Source organism: Gnatocerus cornutus, chromosome 5, assembly GCF_029298725.1.
Source record: "Gnatocerus cornutus isolate USDA-ARS CGAHR chromosome 5, icGnaCorn1.1, whole genome shotgun sequence".
Taxonomy (NCBI): domain Eukaryota; kingdom Metazoa; phylum Arthropoda; class Insecta; order Coleoptera; family Tenebrionidae; genus Gnatocerus; species Gnatocerus cornutus.
The window spans coordinates 15543240-15565646 of record NC_142237.1 but is presented as its reverse complement, the minus strand read 5'-3'; the positions used below and the strand labels follow the sequence as shown (position 1 = coordinate 15565646).

Genomic DNA, 22407 nt, shown 5'->3' with positions numbered 1-22407 from the left:
TACATTAATTTAAGGAATTCGTCTTTACACGAAAATCGTTGTTTTGAATAAATTTACATTGATTACGCACATCCTAGAAAAAACATTCTTCGTTGGTGATTTCCTTTAGTTAATTAAAGATAGGGTAGGTACTGAAAGCGTTAAACGGTTTATCTACTTATTTCGAAAGGAATCTCGCACTTTTTCAATCCCACAGTCTTTTACGATTATTGCAGGTCTATCTCATGAGGGACTTTACCGTTGCCACTTCGGTCAAAGGATCGACATTTTTACCTGCATTACGACGAGGGAATGAGATATTATGATAATACGACCTACTTCAAACCAATCATGACACGGACCAGAAATGCGTACTGCATTGCGCCACTTCATAACCTAACTTACCACCATTCTGGGGGTGGCCGCGTAATGTCAGGATCAGACAACTTCCATTATTGGAATCGGCAGGGAATTCGGCGATTTTCGCTGACTCATTCCGACACAGAAAGACACCAATTTTACTTACACTTTAATGTTATGAATTTCAGTTTCGAATCGTCCGATTGACTTTGATTCATGACTTAAAACCCTAAAACTCAAGTGTTGTAAAAATTTTATCGTTACCGTAGGAAAACTGATTTATGGCGGAGTCATTAGGGAGGTTTACAAGCAAGGGTTTAATTTTTTATTGTCCTAACAAATTTTCCAACTCCGGTCCTGTAGACGATCGTTGATAAAAGTCCTATCGGCAAAAAACGAGTGGAAACCTCCCAAAATCACTGTTCCTGACGTATCACTTTACATTTCAGTAAAATAATTTCATCCAATAATCAACAACTGCGAGTCACAAGGTTATCTGTCTGTGATAAATATTCAATTGACTATATGTATATTATTCACCTGGTTTTAGTTTATGTGTTTATGCAGAAGCAGAGGCGTGATAGCATTTTTTAAAAGAATAAGTAAGACTGACACGAACACATTTCAGGAATACGATATATTTGTAGAAGAAGGTGGGAAGAAAATGTGTGTTAACAATAGTAAAATATGCTTTTCAGAGATGAGTAGGTAAACGATAAACCATTTTCCAAAAGTCACTTTTTCGGTGGGAATAATTGTCGTGACGTCAACAGTTCCGTGGAAGTAATTTGGTTTGCAAAATTGTCGGAGAGAAAGAAGTTCGGTGGTTATTCAAATCGAGGACAGGCATTAAAGGGGCCGCCGTCTTTTTCTCAAGTGATGTACTATCTAATTAATTAAAGTTATGTTCTTCCTGTAGCATTCTTGAAAGGTTGCGAATGCATATTTCCAGTCGATGAAATAAATAATAGAAAAATTTAGCTATGAACAAAGAATAATAAATTTCCTCTTGAGGCTAACCAGCTGCAAAAATGTGAGATTGCTTGCTGGGCAATGGCGCGGGCGGCTAATGGACATTTTCGCCATTAAGGTTGCTTTTCTCACATTTTATGTCATGTTCTTACAATAATTCCACGACGATAAAATCTAATTGCGACTTGGAGGTATGAGTGACGTACGCCACTGGTGAAGATATAATTAATGTCGTCACGTTTAAAATTCCTCGAAATCAATGAACAAAGTAAATTCTTAATAGTCAGCAATAAAGAACAGAGATCACAGGAGCGCTTACTGAATTATTCCAGACGCTGAACGTGGCATTAACATATTTTTTTATGGATTCGCCCAGGTATTGAGAAAATTCTTTGACTGTCTCAAGGTTTCCTTTGTTTCGTTGCTCAAGGTACAGTTTTTTGACGAATTGTTTATCAATCGGGAATTTGATCATCTCGATAATCGCTTAATGATTTGGAAATAATTTCGGAACAAATAAAGAATGCTGAAATGCAATTTTTCTGAGCAATTTGAGCGCGTAACTCGATCCACCGAATCAAAATCCTTCAAGTAAAGGTAAAGTGTGAATCTACCTGGCTCCTCATTAAATTAACGCAAGAGAAAATAAATCCTCACATTTATCACGATGCTCAGACAAGGCCCTACAATTATTTGGCAGATTTCATATTTGGGAACAATGCGGTACCATGAGGATGCGATATGGAAGGGACGGGGGTGTCCGACCGTGAATAGGGTGATTTAACATTTCGAAATGCAAGGTGGTTGAAATGAAACGACCACTCCCCTAAATTCGGATACGAGTTGATACTTTAACATTACGAACCAGCAGGCGGTCAAGGAGCCACATTCACATAAAAAATACAGGTAAAATGCAACCATCTTTGTTTTTACAACCAGGAGATTTTCAATAAGTGATGAGTACCTGCGGGCTTAAAGACACCTTTATTTTTCCCCAGCTGCAAGGGTTGGGAATTGATGACAAGGAACGGACACATTAGCATCTACTAATTAGAAGCATTGGGAAAACCATCTGGTGTCCAGGAAAATTAAAAACAACTTTGGGGCTCTCCGCTTTTTGCCAACAATCTGAAGAAGCAGAAGCGCAAACAAACCGAACTTCTCTTATTTCAACCTTAACAAACAAGGCAATCAGTTGTAATCTTATTAACAATCAGGACCGCAACAATAATGTCTGACCAATACTCTCCTCGTTTTTTTTTTTACCGTCTCAACGTTATAAATAATGAGATTATACATACATAAACGAACGATGCAACAAAACAACTTAAATGCTCATATCACGTTTTAATATGATGATTAATTCCTAATTTGTGAGTCGATTAAAATGTAGTTAAAATTTTTAGAAAACATGCAAACCAAAAATATTGTATCGTCGGGTAATAAATGAGTTTTTGCGTCGAAATGTAATTTATACTTTGTTGATTTAGCTATTTCGGACAGTTTTAATTAATTAACACTTGAATATAGTGTGGCTCCCAGTGAGATTTGAACTCACCTTCCTACTTTGGCCGGTAATTAAATTAAGTTGTTTTTTGAGTTATTTCCCGAAGACTGAAAGCAATCAGTAAAGATCAGTTCAAGAAAGCGCATTTTTGACTGTAAAATGAGTCATACTTGAAAGTTTGAAATTATTAAATGGCTATCTAATAATAAATACTTTGTGTCAACAAACTCTCACGTTGAAATATCCATTAAACTGACAACACTCTTTTTGCATAATCGCAATTTAGCGCTGTTTTATTTTAGAAATATCACGACAGAATTTAACATCTCTGCCAATAGCTTTCTAAGATTCTCACATCCTGTGATTAATCGGTTCTAAAATTGTTGGTAATTGTTATCCAAATAAGCAAATTTGGGCCTATAATTAAACCTGTGATTAAATTTTAATGATGGCGTACTCATCACAATTTATCACGGAACTATGTAATTTTGACAATTAAAAGAAATATAAGCTTATGTGCAGATAAATTACAAGAGATTTATTATAAAAATCGTGGAATCTTGACTTTCCTCGGTCAAAATTTTGGCTTTTTGAAATTCGCATTCCTGCTGCCGTCGCAGGATTTGCCCTGAAAAGTCCAACAAAGCACTCAAGATGTAAGTTACAACCCGTCGTTGTAATATCCGCCCAACACACATCACATCATGTCACATTTCGCTTCTTTATATAGTTTTAGCCGGCTTATCTCCTTGGATCAGCAGTTTACAGTCGCGGCTCGCGCATCAGAAGACGAAGAGCTGTCAAACAACAGTGGCGCAAGCGAGAAAACACGTGCTCCTGAACGTGCCTAACCCTTCCAATGTTCGCGACTAGAGCAGATGGATTCTAATTGCATTTTAATATGATGGAGACAGTCAATTGGACCTTTGCAGACGTAGAAAAAAATAATTGGGGGCGTTTAGAAGTAATGACAGTGGTTTTACGGCGCGCGTCTTTAAAATTATTGTTTATTAAAAACAAGGAGTTTTTGTGGAGGGACGATTATAATTTTTCGTCTTGCACATTAACCGGCTATCAATAATCGCTTTAAATCACTTGGAAAGTCCTCGAGTGAAACACCCAACTAGCATATTGTAGTAATAATTGGACACCGGCTCTTAAAACCGATTTTATCTACGAAATTAGCATGAATCGTCCGTGATAGCATCACCATAAAATGAAACTATTTCTCCGCCATCGCTCTTATAAATCTAACGGCAAAAAGTGCTAAACTCAGCTGTAACTTTACATTTCAGACAGTTTCGGGAGCTGAAGGTTTCGAAGGATTGGTAGCGGCGGGAGGTCCGCCATCGGCTACCGCTCCGGGAGCTCGCCTCAAGCACCGGACTCGCAAGTTCGCCGCTTCCGGTAGCCTCAGTGACAGTTCCTCCAGTGTCAAACGACAGGTTTGTGAAACAATTTACTATCATGTAAGATTGGATTACGGACGTATTAGTTTCAATGTAAGAGGAGCCATTATTTCTTAATACCACGTCTGATTGCTTTAATTTATAGCGTAGAAAAAACCACAATCTAATAGCTAGAGGAGTACATTTTTTCCTTTGTGTAATAATTCCACTTAAAAACTGGTTTCAATACGTATAAACAGTTTAGATTTCGTTGCCTAATCAGGTAATAATAAAAAAGCTTGGAATAATTCGGGTATTTGAACATTGTGGGACCGAGACGAGTTTGGAAATTCTTAAGTTCAACACGTCACTGATGGTTGTCTCTGTTTCGTAAGCTGCAAACGCAGATGAAATTTATTGGTAAGAGCATAGGCGTAGGCATTTCACGCCTACAGGGGGCTGACAACAATTATTTCACATGAGATTTCTGTTATCTTTATTCTCTCGGGATTCAACAATGTTAAAAAAAGACATTTTATTCTTTGCGATTAATTGGGCACAAAATCAAGCAATTTCATACCAATTACAATTGCACAATGTGATTTTATGATTTTTTGATGACAATGGCCCACTCTTACTTTTCCCTCTGGAGTATGCATTTCTCCCGAAATAAAGCCTTCCATCAGTTTGAAGATACAATACGAATTTGCCCCAGTTTTGGAGAAAGCTCATGAGCTAGAGGCACAAAAACATCCAAATAAATCCTCTCGAACTTCTCAATTAATAACAATTATAATAAAAGTAATCCATTAAGAAGTGTCCATCGGAGGAATGTTTTAAGTAGCTATTGCCCCTTTCTTGCGTCATCGGTAAGTTCGATTTCAACACGCCACAAGCCCAGTAATCAATTAATCTCAAATTTAATGTATTCTCTCTTTACCGAGATAAACTGCAGGGCCGCACTTAGCTGAAACACAAACAATGGATTACACTTTAACAGTAATGATTTATTGTCATCAAACAATGGTTCATAATGATAATTGACAAGCGTGAGGTATTTTCGTTTATGGTTCATCTGGTTACAATTCCGCATGGTGTAATATCGAGTCCGGCTCTGGAAAAAAGTGTGGCCAGTGGCTACTCGTTCTTGCATAAGAGTTGAAGATCGCTTCACAATGTGAGGCGTATCTCACATACTCGTCTATTAGGTATTATAGGAGTAATAAACATGGCGGTCCATGAATAATAACGTGTAATAACATGAAATAACGAGCAGATGTGAAAGTTGTTCTCTATACCGGGCTATAACAATGATTGCGTTTATAAATATATATTATGTTACGTTTGGTACTTAGAAACTTAATTACACACCTAAAATATGGGTGATAAAAAAATACTGCCGGATTAACATGCGTGTAATATGGATGGACATCGAAGTTGAGAAAGCGCAAATGAAATTCTTCGGCCAACTAAGTGGAATTCCTCATTACGGACGCTTTTCATAAAATTTTCTTAATCACTGGAATGAATGCATTTGAGAATGAATGAATTTATGGATCCAGAGATACCAGAGAAACTAGATTTGTGAGTATCTAGGAATTAATCTCATTTAATTGAAAGAAAATAAACGGGTATGTGGTCACAGGCGCCGACTTTTAAAGAGAAAGAGACAAGAACTTATTTGGTTAGTTTGCATGTGTTTCCGAGCGTGAAGAAGCACTACATGTGCCAGGGCTTTGTTGTCAAATTCCTGCTACAAGTTTCACTCCAAAATAATATTGAAGTCCTGCCATCAGTGGAGACTACTGTGAAGTTTCTCGCATCCACCGCATGCAATTTTTTTAAAGAATCGAATCGATATTTCAAAAAACTCCATGCGCAACTGACACTTCCTAATTATCAAAACCTGCGTGCAGAGAGATATTCTCGTTTAATTAACAAAATAAATTACCTTTTTCGTCTGATAAATCGGAATCACTGCTAGCCCGTGTTTTTCCGTGATTCACGTTCTGTGAGTAATTCTTCTTGTAAATCTTTCGGCAGCAAGGACCTTGCCGTGTCAGCAAGTACTTGGAATATAGTGGTTATTTTTTGTTATTTTATATAAACATATTCGGCGATAAAAAAGAACATTGTAAATTTAAATAATTACGGTATTCGTGACTTACTCGAAAATAAATTCACATTAAAATGATTCTTTCGAACGTAAATTTAGTCAGGCGAAGGCATGATTATGCCCTTTCATGGCTTCCCGCACCGCGGCATGCGCGTGGTTAACTACACACTTGCTATGAACTTAAAGATACCAAATTTGATAAATAATTCCGCTTGGTCACGCTAAATAGTCATGCATTGGATTTTCGGGGAACATTGTTTAAATTCTGGGACTGCAGGCAGTCACATTTTATTCAAAAAAAGCTGTTACCGTTATCTGAGGTATTAAAAAATAGACACTGTCTCCGTGGAATCTGAGATATGCAAATTGAAATTAGACACGACAGTCCTTGTTGTTTTAGTACTCTTGCAACAGCTGCTTTGACCATAACTTCTAATCTAAACTACAATAAATAAATTTTCTGGAGGTACTCACCTGTACTGATAGTTCCAAGCGATTATGGTAATGACGAAGAATGTGGTAACGATGGTTCACAAAATTTTAATTAGCGTTATGTTTCGATAATTAATGCGACAACATGTCGCTCACTTCACACTTAATGAGTACCATCCTCAAGAACTGGGCTTTGTCCCAGTATTTCCAAAAATGAAGATACAGAACTGTTGTTCGTTTCACGTACTTACATATTCTCTCCATAAATGTTAACCGATGTAAATGCGTTTTTTGTATTAAATTACCATAAAATTGTGCTGGTAATAAAACTAAACAAGGTTTCTTGGCGTTATTTAAACGGAAATATCTAATACCGTTGCGAGAAATTGTCAATTCAGATAAAGGCCAGCGCTGATAATTAAAACGAAAAAGCGAGACTATAAAGTGGTACCAATAACACCATGCATTAAATTCTCCTGACATCGTTTTATCATTAACAGTAACTGGAATATTGACGTGAAGATTTTTCTCGAGCTGAATTCGAGTTAACTTGAGGTTAATTAGGAGGTTTTATTTGGATATTTCATAACCGGATTTAATATTTATAAGAGTTCTTCCGTCTTCCTATTTTCGAAGCACGTGGGATTTACGAAATCGTGTAATACAATACCAGATTGTGGGAAGTTTTACTTCTAGTTTAAATTCACTTCTGACACTATCGGATCGGCATCAATTAGAACCTCGTTTGATATCGCCGATGGCGAAATCAGTTGCTGAAATGGCAAAATTGAAATGTCAGACAATTTTATGTTTACAAAATATTTTAACTCTGCCTGTTAACACTGGTAGTATTAAAAGAAAAATTAATATGAATATTTATACGAGAATTCCTGAGGTCTTTATCTAGTACAAAAAATTAGGACTACTGTAAGTCGATCTAATCTCACTTTAACTGTAAACCGAATTTTATTGTCACGTCTTTTATTAATTAGTTTCGAATTTATGTAAATTATTACTGCACACATGTCGCAGTACATGCTCTCCATTAAATAAAAATGGCTTCTTTCAAAGTTCAACAAACTCGCATTTCCAAAATGTTCAACCCCCGAATTAAATCATCAATTTTACTAATATTTAGACTTATGTCAAGACCAGTAGTTGAACCAAAGCCGAAATATTCAGAATTTCTTTCCGCGATTAGATTATAGCCATCAGCTAATGAGTCCGTTAAGAGGTAGAGCACAAACCAGAAGACGCGTTTTCTTATTTTGAAAGAGCCACTCCTTCGCTATTAGTTTTATGTAACCAAGCGATCTTTTGCCAATAATTACCAAAACCAGCAAAATATTTTGCATGAGTTCAAATAATTTCCTGGCCGAAAAATGTTAAGTGTGTCGTTAGCAATCTGAATCTGGTAGCGCATAATTATAGAGAGTTTCGTGCTCTTCGGAAGTGACGATTTAATGCTGTCAATTTTTTTGTGCGAGGATTAATCTCGTAATGGAACGTTTTTTTTAGATAAAAATCTTAATTATACACGCATATAAATTGTTGTCAAATGAAAACATTTTTCATCGGAGAATAACGAGTTATTGCTTGGTTATGATTAGGAGTTTTCCATTGCTGTGATCGGTTTTATTGCTGTAATAATGCGTTTTCGTTTACAGTTAATTCGGGCGGTGAAGAGTTCAAATAGAGGAACAACGCGTGGTATTGACCACTTGTAGAGTCATAATATTATTAAAGATTAAAAGGAATCATTTGAGAGTTTGACCAGTTGGAGGAGCTCAACATTTTCACCACTTTTTATTTAATCAGATGTTGAAGACCACAGATTTTTTTAAATTTTCTTCCAATACCTCAGTACGGCTCTGTCAAATCATGTGAGAAGTTTTGCAAATAAAATGAAATGTCGTTGACCCGATTCATTCTTACCCGAATTATGCAAAGAATGCGAATTTTTGCGAAACCTAGATTAATTTATAAATCTGAAGAGTTATGAGTGTCATTCGGTCGCTCCAAACTGTTGTTAAAAATACCAGATATTCCGTCTTTTTCCGCGACTTCGCCGGCCTTATTATAAATTATAATCAGTTAAATTACTTCTAGATTAAACTCGTTTAAGGAGCCAGTCCTACGCTGTTTACGTCTTTTATAGAATCACATGCAAAACTGAGTACAAGAGCGAGAACCGAAGAAATTCGGGTTCACTGACAACATGTGCAGTATATTAGAGGCTCAGAACTTGTTTGTTAAATTCCGACCAACCGTTCAAATATGGTTATTATGGTATAATTCTAGCGACAATTCGGCAGAAGAGTCTGGCGGGGGTCCAGGAGCCTTTATTTTTAGCGTCTAATACTAAAGTTTTTTTATCTCGCTTTTAATGGTATGCTGAAAAACAATTCTTCGCACCGAAAAACACATGGACATAAATTTTATTTCGGCGAAAGTGCACAGACTTGACTCCGAACCTCGTTTCTGCGGACCTTTTCTAATATTGACCGACACTCCCGTAAATTACTTTTGGCCTTTTCGGCATGGTTATTGCCGTTCTAGGCAAAGTTATTATAGAGGCAGGCCAACAATTGTTCGATGTCTGCAAAACAGCTTTGGGAAAAATATGTTGAGTGCAGAGTAAATGCCCAATTTTGTCAACATCCGGAAGATGAATTATACAGATTTTATTCATTGCACGTACTGTATTTAATTCTTTCCGTTTCATGAAACCATCAGAGTACGAAGTTAGAAAGCATCTGATAAAATTATCATCAATAAAATATTCAATTGCGTCACTCGTCCTAATTAACAATTAAATTTGTAATGAATAAGTAAAAACTACATTCGTTTGTAAGAGCAATAAAAACGAAAGAGCTGTCTAAATAAAATCTGCATCTTCAGAACACTAATAACCTTTAAATACCACAAATCTAGAATTCCGTGTCACAGTGTCACCGCTAAAAAATGACTTCAAACTTTAATTATTTGCTATTTAACTTTTAATGTACAGAATACATATTCATAAACATGTCGTTTTAGCGCTTTCTATCCGTTATCTCCAGTTCATCCAAAAACACAAATTACACTTCCTTTGCAAAACAAAACAAAACCAATTTACAACTTCCTGAAAACTAGTTTCATTACAGAAGCTTTTGCTTGTAGTGGTCGAGCTTTAAACAGTACTAAGCTCGCTGTGGTATTCACATGGGCGTTCTTCAGAGAGCTTTTATTAGTAGTTCGCGTATTGAAACCATCTTTTTATCGGATTCACTGAAACGAGCCGAAAAGGAAGAATCAACTTTTAAGCTTGTAGCTAAGCGTAAATTTAACGATTAATTAAAATTTTCATTCTCGGAGTCGTGTTTTTCTAATTAGGACGGATCTTTTTGCTCCTAAGGCGAACAAAACAAGGCTTGGATCATCAACGGAACTGTAGAAATGCTTGACACGTTTAGGTGACCGATACAGTCACGTTTTTTATATGAATTTGCGGCGTGGTTTTACTAATGAATGGGGATTTGGCTGCTAAAAATGCAATCGAGAATACCAAGGCGAGGAAAAAGATTAGAGCAAAATGTAACAATTCTTTAAGACAATAGATTTCCATTTTTCCTCGTTAAATCCTCGTCAGGTTCTAAGTTGAAACTCCTTTGCCCACTTCTTCTAAACTTAATTCTCCAGTTTCTTAGCACTTTTCGTCTCGTTTTTTTTTGTACTTATTGGATTGTCGTAGTCGAGCTGGGCCGATACCTGCCAAGCATAGACTTTCAGACATCTCTCCGTGAAATTTCCGATTTATCCGAACAAATGGTCGTCAGTACGTGTTTATAATGCTGCAATAGAACATTACAAGAATAAAGGACTTCAACAGCGGCGCGCATTGTGGCTCATTCATTTCATACCTGGATTTTTCTTTGTGGCAATTATTAATTTACTTCGATCAGTTTGGATCTTCTGAATTTAATTAACAACGGGATGTTGGTTGTAATTAAAATATTATCGCCGGGAGCGTTTTGAATTTAGAATTTCCGAATCATGTTAGTTTGGAAAAATTGAGGAAATATTTGTGTAATCTCGTTATGTTTCCGGCGTAGATGTGCGCCTTTGTCAAGCTCTCGTAATAAGTTTTAGAATAATTACAGCCGTTCCATTTTCAGATGACATGTAACATTAATTATGGCTGAGACTGAGCACACAACGCCATTAAAATTACACCTTCGCTATTGGAAAGTAATTTTGTTAAGCTAGAAAGGTTCTTTGTACCTAAACTGCATTGTTGCCGAATAATTTGAGGTCGATATACTTATTACAAAACTCGTTCTCAGAGCTGAGGAGGCGTCATCTTCAAATTCACTTTTCGGAACTTTTTGTGCTTGCCATAATAGAATTAGAAAAAGTTTCGGGCTTGCACACAAACAGCTGCGTAATTTTCTAACGAGACGGGTATGATTTTATGCCCAAAACTTTATGAGCGGTGTTAAAACCTTCTGGGAAATGGTACCATTTAATTACCCAAACATTTGTAGCCCATCTTTCAAATTCCGCGTCTATTACCGTGATGAAATTACTTTCGATTTTGTCATTGTGTCCCGTTTTAGGCCTTTGAAAAGTAAAAGTCGGCGGCGGTAATTACGTGGCGTTGTTCGGTTGATAATTATCGGAACAAATGGGAATATTTTTTGCCCATAAAAAGTTCCAAGATTGCTGAATTAGGAGGCAACACAACATGTTGGGTGAAGTTCGGGGCGGCCAAATGCTCAGGCAATTTTTCAAATGTCAATATCTCCTTCTCTCTTTTTTCACGAGAAACAAATGTCCATTTCGGCTTGCACATAAAATTAAGGGAGGAAGGCGAGTTTACACAGCACAAATTCATCGACGGATGTTACGAAATGAACGCTTTCCATGTAATTATACCTTCGCTTAACATTTAGCGGAAATTAAATATCGTGTTTTCACAATAAAAAATGTCGGTACTGATAGACATTAATTTTTTTATGTATTTATGACTTAGACATTTCGATTTTTATGCTTAAAGGTTAAGTCACATTGACTTTAGAGATGTGACCTACAGTTCATTAATAACATGAAGAAATAACAATTACTGATAAAATCTCCTGCAATTTACGTCGGCATAAAAAGGGCGAAATATGATTCTATTAGGAAGAAATGTCAGCTTTATGTCTTGATACTGGATTGTATTATAATATCCTGCCAACTATTTACATGTTTTTGAATAAATGGTAAATTCATGAAGCCAAATTGGTTAATTATAACCGACTGCTTGAGAATGGGATTTAATTATTAATTTCATTTCATTATTTCGAAATAAATAGAAATGTTCATTGTGGATCTGCTTGCGTAATTTAATTTAGAGTAAAATATAAGTTTATGAAAATTGTTCACGTTAATTAACGTGAAACTATAATTAAGAGGTGCAGGGATGAAATATTCAGATTCACCTCGTTTCAGCTGGGACGAATTTTGATATAGTATATTAAAACACCGAGTTTCATAAGGCAATTTTTTAGGCACGAATCCAAGTTTATAAAACGAGCGGCAAAGCCGCGAGTTTTATAATGGATGAGTGCCTAAATGGCCTTATGAACGAGGTTTTTATATTATTTTTCCTAATTTGTTCTTGTAACACAGCTATTTTCGCTATTTTCCGATTCGTTTTCAGTGCTAGAATATCCATTTCGATACGGAATGTTAGAATAGCATTGTTTCCATAGCAACTTGGGAATGTTTAAGATACAAATTAGGAAAAATTACTTTCAACAATATCAGTTGCTTCCGCAAAACTTGGAGTTGTAGTAGTGACACGCAGTATAAAACGTACATAAAAGTGACAGCTCAATCATTTAGTAATCCGTCAAGTCCCTTCCCTGATAATCAATTTGTAATAACCGTCGATATAATACGAGATTACAGCTTGAGAGCGAGTGATATTCAAGCCAGTTCCCTGACAAAAACTGAATTTTTTCCTCTTCCTCTCGTCTCATTTTTCTGATTTTAATCTATTCTGGAATCTAATAATAATTACGACAGCGTTCATTTATTCTGGAATGAAACTTTTTACGATTGCGACTTCTGGTAATTTACTTTTGAACGATTGTAAATATAAATCTTACTTAACAGTAAATTATGTCAAAATAATAAATTGTCTCCAGCTCCTTAAAGATCTCGAGGAATTTGTAAGTACGTTCAAAACATATCGGCTTGATTAAGTATGTGGCGGTTGATATTTATCAATTGTGATTGATAGTGTCTAAGATCTCAAATCGTAACAACTCAAGAAAAATCAGAGTATAAATGTCACGATGTGGGTGCAGAACTGTTGTTTCAACAACCACTTAATAAGACGTTAGATTTTTTATGGAAATTTTGACGTTTTACATCTAGTTCCAGTAACCACATTCTCGCTAATGAAACACTTCGTTTAATTCGGATTTAATAAAACAACTTCGGATTTAGCGTTTGAAAGACGCTGCGATTTCCCTCCTTTAAAATTTCAATTATTGTCCATTATGTTTTGCCATCTTTCTCGAGTTATTCACTGTCTTTGATATCGTTCTTTATTCACTGTCCATTCTTTTGCCACAATTGGATTTAACATTCCGAATAATTTACTTAGACGGCATTCTTCTGACCGAGAATAAAATTAAGAAAGCTGGTGACGCAAGGGTGTCAAATGTTTAGGAAGTAAACTTGTTTGATCAGCCGACTAATAGTTGGAATTTCAGAAATGTCGCATTGCCAAAACGGGATTTTGTTAATCGTTTAGGTCCAACAGGATGGATATTTTTCATTATTGCGGATATTATTAGAGAGTATTGTTACATTATCTGTTGGAGTCTGTAGCAGCGAAAGAACAGTTATTGGTACAGATTTATGGATTAAGCCTGCGAACACACCTTTACACTTAGCTCGGTCTTAGTACTAATTAAGTATGATTTAGAGCTTCCGTTAAGATTTTTATTTCGAATGTCGCCAAACAATGTCACTTACGGAGAGAGAAGGATTTGGAATATAAAGCAAATACATCGGTTCCGTGACGTCGTGCTACAAAGCTCAATGGAGTAATTTGCATGAGCAAAGGCACTTGGTGAGGAATTACCAAGTCATTGTGTGTGCTTACTCGCTATAAGCATCGATAAAGCGGAACGGTGCAAAGGTTATTGAAGCATATATTCGAGATATCGTGTCTTGTAAAAAGAAGGTAACGTGTTCATAATCATTTGCACAACTTAATCCGGAGGACTTGGGAGTAATGAGAGCCTCTTTCCAGCCCCCCACGTGGCGCCCGTTTATGGCTGCATTTTATTGCACAGGTTCCACACGACTGATTAATCTCCATAATTATCGGGCATGTCCCAATCGGAATCGTCGAAATTCGTCTCTGCAGCTGTTGTTTGATACTTTACATAAATAAACGCTTCTGCCAAACGCACGTACATAGAGCATGCATCAGTAACGAAAATAATGCTCCTCCACTTCGACTGAAGAAGGCATTGTGCATTAGGGTGTAAGAGCAAGATAAAATTACTGACGCTGAAGACGTGGGAGTGAGATAAGTTGAAGCGAAGTTATTCCGTCTGAAAACATCACAATGAGATTATTCACACACAAATACCTGCTTTAAAGCAACAATGGAAAAATTTGGATTTGTTGTATTTTTTTTAAACGGTCTTTCCGTTCCAACTGCACATTTTACCTGATATATGATTTTTGAATTTTTATGAAAAGTCATGCTCGCTTCACGTTCCACTGGGTCTCAAATGCAGATAAACGTCAGATTTCAGAAGCTTTGATGTATGTCTTCTTTTATTTAATATGATAATGATGGCTTATCGCTAATCCAATCTTTTTGCGTTTATCAATATGTTCGAATTGAAATCGTGAGGCCAGTTGGTGGTTTTTACCAACGACAAACTTTCGTGCGGGTAATTTTTCTCTCGCCTTTTCAATTGATAAAAGATTTAACTGATCGGTGGAGAGGGTCCCTGCCACGTTATTATTCTATTGTTACATACCACATACATACGTGGTTTCAACGTATAAATGTGGTATTGTAATTGAAATATGGCGCAACGACAGCCACCTGAAAAAACATTAATGAATAACGACATGATACCGAGGCAGCATTTTGATAGAACAGTTCACATTAGATTTTATAGCACAATAAAATTCGCAAGACGGTGCTCCATATCAAAACTCAAGTCGTTAAAGTGATTAGATTAACTGTTGGTTGTTTTTGAAATTACACTTGGGGTAAACTAGAATCTATTCGTTTTAACGAGGTCTCAACCATTGAACTTTCCGAGAAATTATGTTGCACTCACTGGTAATTTCTATTATTTCCCACGACATTTTCTTCAACACTTCAAGTAAATAATGTTCTAATATCAGCCTCTCTTTTTACCTCCAGTCACGACTCACATTTATAATTTTTCCTTAGTTACCAGAATTTATTATTTCAATGATTTCAGTTGTGTGGTAAAATAATAAGAACTGGAAGTAGAGCGAAAATGAATGCTCAGTTTTATCTTAGAAAAAAATGTGGGCTTAAACCTGAAACTTTTTCAGTATAACACTGATAACGTTAAAGAGTTGTAGTTAGGGTAAAAAAGTTCAAGTTTAATCAGCATGAAAAAGTTTTATGGTTTAGATTTTATTAGCATCGAAAAAAATTAAAAATGAACACTTATCTCACGAATGGAATACAATAATGACCTTTTTTTGGAACAAAAGCGTTTGGGGTGGCTAATATTCCCAAGAAACGCGAAAAGCTGCGTAGACTTTGCAGATTGTTTTCATTTCTTGTAATCAGTGATTCTAAACTTAAGGGGTTTTTTTTTGTTTAATTTTTTTGAGTTATTTGGATTTTTTAATTGTATTTGATTCTATAGCTTTTTCGGATTTTTGGATCTTATGTATTCTGTATTTTTTTTTATCTTTTGGATTTTTTGATTACTTTTGACTAGTTATAGGTACTTTCTGAGGTTTGTAAATTTATCAAATTATTTGTTTATATTAATATGTTATATTTTCTTAAGTGGTATTGCTTGTAATTTTTCGATATTTTTGCGCTTTTATAAACGTCTATTTTTTTTAAACCATTTTTCTATTTATTTGAGAAAAAAGGGTCTCCAGAAGACTTTATAAAAGATATGATAACAGAAGAGGCAGAAGAAAGGAGAAAACTGTTTTTTTTCAGTTATATGAACTACTTGTTTTATAATAATAATTTATCATTTTTGAGATCAAATGAAACGTACTTTAAATACAAAATATCGCTCTGCTGCCGCCTTCTACGGCAGTTAAATTATTATCATTTAGAAGTTCGACATAATAACAAATTAGCCAATAATATATAATTGCGAAGGTGTGTTCACTTCTTAATCCATAAATCTAATTCTAATAACCGTACTTTCAGTTGCTGAAACTTATCAAAACCACACTGTAATAACTTATTCATAAAATAAAAACTGGAATTGCGTGCTTTACGACAATTATTCCATCTCGAATCTCGAATCTCGAATTAATAAATCTAGAAATATTCGATTTAAAAAGTAAAAAATGTATCATCAGTTTACTTAGAAGCGATTGGTAAAAACATAATTAAAATGTAATTACGAAACCCACATGCAGACAATGACGTCAAACAATAAATCGTAATTGTAGACAATAAATTGGGCAACAACATAATTATGCAAGTAAACAAGATTGGGAAGCTTGCATCGCGGTTTAATTTTCAATGACAAAATAGCACTTAGTTGACCATTATCATTACGTTATTAACAAACATGTCATTATAATTATTAACGTTATTGTTAAGATCAAATTAACGATACAGTTCGTGGTAAATCGGTTTTTCAAGTAAGAGGCGTTTGTAAAAGTTGCCCAATTTTTTGTAACATTAATCAATGTGTATTGCGAATTGAATGTAGTAAGGGGATCTGTCATGTAGTTCTTGTAATTTCGATTGATCTATTGACGGATTTTTTGCAGACGGGAATGGGAAAATATCTAAATTTAACCTTCAACTTTATCGTGAAATATTGCCTTTTATGTCGTTGTAAACGGTAATGAGGTTTCTTTCGCCTGTGCAACAACGGAAATAAATAAGGTAATGCTAATAATTGTATTACCATCAATCACACGTGCTATTGTCAAACATTCGCTTTATCATGATTGAAGTTTTACGGAAATTTTCTTAACGTGTGTCCTAATTTGCCACAGCTTCGCTTTCCTTGTCCTTATCGTTCGAAAGTTCCTATTGTTTACTTCTTGCTGCCATGAGAATCCTGACTCCTCGAACAGACATGATAAGAATCCCATGTTTCTGTGATTTTATTATTTCCCAAAGTCTCATCAACAAAGAGGAAGCAGCGCTAACTTTTCAGTAAGTAGAGAAGTAGTGATTATTCTGTCACACTTCGTAGCAAAAAGCACGGCCTTAGCTGTCACTCATTTTCTACACCTAATTTACATTACGTGTACTAAATCGATTGTCTACGCATTGTCTTCGAGTATAAACAACAGCAATAATAGATAATGTAAATGCCTCACTCATGGGAAGTGGTAAAATGTGATGCTGTCTTTACGACCGTTGGAAATGGAGAACTTGCATGAAAATTATCAACGTTTCCACGGTCGGAGTTGGAAAAACAGATCAAAAAGGAGAACCGAGAGAGGGATATTTTGGAGGCGAGGTTTGTTTATGAATAGGGAGGGAATCGAAAATGAGAGTTTGGAGGAAATTTTCACGTTGCCAGTTTCGGGTTAGTTTGTGAATAGGTTATGATAATTAGTTATTGAGTTCCAAGTTTAGGGGATTCTGTTCGAAAGTAAAATTGAAAACAGCATAAATTTGGGTCGGCGTAGCATGGTCGACCGCAGCATCAAAATTATAACAACCTCTCGGGCCATTTTTGAGTATAACAACAGCACAAAAACGTGAAAATAAACACCCAACTTGCATTTCTTCAAGGTTTGTATTTTACACAGAAAGCGCGGAAAAACCATGGCGAAGATACGGAGCACCGAAATTTCCGGAAAATTGCAAAATACCTTGTAAATTAACACCGGATTATCAAAACATGCACGAGAAGAACAATGGCGCAAACCGCATTTTTCTCTGTGTCGTAGTTTCGGAGATATGAGGTTTTGAAATCCAAAAAAATCCAAAAAGCCAGCTTTACGCAGTGTTCTAATTGGAGATATGTAACACCGGATCCTTATCAGAAGAGGTGCGATAAAAACAATGCGAAGACAGCAACGAAAGATTTGTCTTACTTGCGGAGATATTGAGCATAGAAAGTTTCCAAAATAAAACCACTATCCGAAATTTTAATAAGCCATAACACAGCTATTTGTTGTCGTACGTGGATTTTGCCTGCGGATTTGGAATCTGCGTAAAATTCTGCGTGAAAAAAATATTCTAGGACTTAAGTTTGCCCCAAAACTAAGCGAGATATCGACTCAAATAGGGAGCGATTTTGTTACTTACCACTTTCTGAGCCGAAAATTTTAGTTCATAGTTTAGCTGAATTTTACATTCCAGATTTCTTTGAATTAAGTTGTGAGGTCTTGGATTTTAATGTTGCTTTTTCAGGTGCTTTAACAAAAATAATTTTGCGTCATATTGATTTAGTATTGCTTTCAGATCTTGATTTATTCCTCAGTGTTTACAAAATATTTATCGGCTGCTGAGTGTCCATACCACGTTTATAATTGTGGGGTATTTTATGAACCCTACTGTGACTTGTTAGCAGATAAATTAAGTCCTACCAGTTACTTATTAACAGTCGCTTAGATTTATTTATTTTTAATTTAACAAGAAGACGCATAAAATTAAGATTTAAACAGTATTTAAATTATTTAATTAACCACCTACAGCTAAATGTGCGATTTTGTATGAATAATTCTCTGTAATGACTAATGACCTACAAAATATACTACCTAACTCAGCAAATATCCGAATCCCTCCGATTTCTGAGTAATGTAATCCGTAATGGGTATTTCCTCCGATATGCGCTCGAATAATTACGGAGCGATTATTCATAAACACATTACCGTGATATTTCGTCCAACAACCATTTATTATATTTACCAACTTTCCCAGAAACGAGACCCACCGGCAATTACTTTGTACCCACATATATTCGAACATAACTTACCGGTGCCATTAGTATTTCCTCTTTTATACCTTCAGACAAAAAGGTCTGCACTAAAATTAAGGAGATCTCGCCGATAATAAATGTCTTGTCGGCAAATAAAATTTCAGTCTGAACGTCAATTTGAGCGCAAATTCTTAAAATCAAACCCACCTGCTGTTTCGAATTAGAAGCGTACTGACCCACAAAAAACCGAGGGTACCTACCTAAATTTGCCCTTGAGACTTTTTGTTTTGGCTGTACTAGATTTGCCACGAACGAGTGTTATGTCCCTTTCTTGGACGCAGGTATAAGGGATTATGTAAATCATGGATTTTTTTATTTTTGAAGTTTAGAAATCGAAGTCGTCACGTTCAATGATGGGAGCTTTGAAAACGCTCTTTCAGTTTGACACCAACAAGTGCCTTACCCGCAGATTCCATTCACGCCAGCGAAATTAATAAAGCCGTCTCCCGTTTTATTGCGTTGGTGTTTTTTTCTCTGCTTCTGTTGTACAAACACTTTATTTAATTACATCCGAGTCTTTATTCCTGAGATTTTAATGTTAATTAGACGTAGTAATTAGACTCGGTCATCAATCAATAAAAGCTGAAGATGAGAAGTGGTGTTTTGAGTTTTCAAATCTTGACGCAGCATTGAAGTCTCTCATCAGAACAGAGCAGGTATGGAACGCTGCAAACCCGGTGGTCTTAGAAGATGATAATTGATCAGTAAAATATCTTAACTAACAACAATGAGCCTTATTAACCCGAAGAATATGCTCATAAAATCGTAATATTTCAACTGTCGTTCTTTTAATTAATGTTCATTTTCGTGGTAATAAACTTGCGCAAGCTCTTGTTAATTAGCCGCCTTTTTTCGTCTTACATAGATGCAAATTTCTTTGTTGATTGTGATTTATGCAAGGTCGCATCGGTAGTTGTGGTCTTCGTCTGCTTATTTTGGATATGTTCTGGGAATGGCAGCCATGTAATTATATCCATGGTACCAGAGTGAATACCTGGCTGGATGACTTTTAACGCAATTTCAAAGTGGCATATCTCTGATATGGGTCGAGGGAAATGCCTTTTGTTCAGGATCGGGACCTGCCATCATAATGTGGACGTACACTTTACAGTCCTCTTACATTAACCACAAAACCGTCCGAAACGATATTCTCAGAAAAACAGACCCGTATCATTTATTATCCATACATACCTGGGTGTAATTTATAAGCTATCGGCGTTTTTTAATTATTGTCTCACATTCTTCGCTTATTTGTTGGAGTCTAAATCATGGGGAAATATTTTGCATTTTTTGTACCAATAAAACGATGCGATGGTTGGATTAAATTAGATATGGAATGACCTTACAAGGACGCCGCCAACGGTCGACTACCGGTTAAAAATTAGCAAAATGTGTTTTATCGTATGAAGAAAAAAATACATTGAAGAATAAACTGTCTTATATAACTTTACTAAAACTCAAAATCAACTAGTCAACGTTTAGCGTAATATTTAAGCTTAGCTTAAGCTTGCTCTGAGCAACCGGCTTAGTTAAAGAGTGAGAATCCCAAGACAGATCCTTGATTTTAATTCTTCAAGTGCTTAGATCTTGTACATTTTATTTGCACATTTATTAGGCTTGCAATTAGAGAAATTGGAAAAAAAATGATTGTGGTCAAAATTGTTGATGCTGTAGTCGCGCTGTATCAATAAGATGAGAGTTATGCAGGGTGATGCTGTAGTTGTACCTGTGTAGTGTTGTTTACCCGTACCGAGCACAGCAAGGGCGATAAAAAGTCGTCTGCTTTACTGGTCAGGTTCTCCAAACAAGGGTGCACAATGGCAAGACTAAAAATAAATAACGCCAAATTCACATGAGGTCCGCATCTCTCTTTTCCCCTTGAGAGACACAATCACAATCCGAAATCGCTGATCCAACACATACCTCCATTATAATAATGTTTATACAATCAAAGCTTTTTGCTCGAAAGAGATAGTGGAGTAGTAAAAGAGTAATAACAACTTGGAGTTGTTCCGTTTAATCTAAGTTAATGCCGAATGTTTATAGCGAACTCCACTTCGTACTCAATTACTTAAGATGTAATAAACACACTTAAACTTAACTTTATCGCTAACCGAGTTCTAAATTTGGCTAATTAAAATTAATTGTGGATTTCCAAGTTGGAGCCGAATTATGGAATCTTGCTCATTCAATTAACTCGGCTATCTACTTCTTTCCAAGTCTGTGACCACTTACCCTCGTGGTCTACCTGATCCCATCTGAGCTGTAGGAGTTAGCGTTCATTAAATAGCAATGCAGTATATTTTTTTGTTCCCTACCTTTCTGCAGCCAACTGCACTGTAGGAATTTATTATTCGGCCTTTTATTTAGCGACTTTCAGCCATAATAATTCTCAGAATCCCACACCATTTTATCCATTCTGGTTAATGGCATCAAATACTCTCAAGAAAAAAAAGAAGTAGGTGGTTTCAGATGTAATTATTAATAATTTAAAACACGTAAACACGATTTGGGTTTTTATCATTAGGCACTATATAAATTATAAATTCATTACTGTTGTCTATCTAGTAATTAAATCCGGCGAGCTCTTCCCGCTATTAAAAGCAATTGCTTTTACACTTAAATATGGCGGTGCGTGGGTGATTTACAAGACGAATTTTAAAGAAAAAATTATGTAAAATGTACCTAATCTTTATGATAGGAAGACATCTGACAACGAATTAAAGTGCTGAGTGATGTTTTGACGCGAGGTGTGTAAATTTTAGAATTGCAAAAAATGTTAAGAAAGGATCTGCACTTACATAGTATCCTCGCAGAAATAAAAGACTTAATTACATACATTTGGGGACGTAAAAGCGCCGTAAAAAGCATTAGACTCTTCTTTTTTTAAACTTTATTTTTCGGTTTTGTTCCATATGCCATGTGCAGCTTTCGGTCGTAATTAATCTAAATTGTGAAGCGGCAGCTGAAGCCTGTATAGAACCTAATCCGCATTTCATGCGGAATCAAAATTACCATCGTGGATTTCGTAGAAAATCATAGATAACTTCAGACATATCGTTAAAATAAATTACAAGGATTAACATATGGAGGTTTAGCCCGTGGCTAGATGAAGGGGTGAGTGCGGAGCCATATAATTAAATATTTTCTGTAGGGCAGTCACGAAAGAGGTCTGAAGTTGCTCACCTATATTTCGAAGCACGTGCTGGTTGGTAGCAGATGCCATTTTGCAGCAGCGCCAGACATGTGGCTAAAAGAATAAAAAATCCAAAAGCGAAGCGAGCTTATATAACCAGCCGACCTATATATGGTCCAGACGCCCAGCAATGCGGCCGTCTTGGCTTTTTTGCTTTTGCTCTTTTTGGGCGCAAATTTTACGAGCCAGCTTTAGCCAAGGTCAGCACCAACAACAGCTTTCGTACGTTGCTGTAAATTAATCGTATCGCTTTGCTTTAAATTTATTGT

The 22407-nt window shown here is 35.9% G+C and overlaps 1 protein-coding gene across 3 annotated transcripts in view; it reads left to right on the top strand.

The window, feature by feature from the left end:
• The window catches only part of Ca-beta (Calcium channel protein beta subunit), a 71310-nt gene that overhangs the window by 9361 nt on the left and 39542 nt on the right, over positions 1-22407 (top strand). For all 3 annotated transcript variants that reach the window (XM_088035324.1, XM_088035323.1, XM_088035328.1), the window contains exon 2: positions 4114-4263. In XM_088035324.1, the coding sequence (XP_087891450.1) occupies positions 4114-4263 (150 nt within the window). The remainder of the gene's footprint in view (positions 1-4113; positions 4264-22407) is intronic.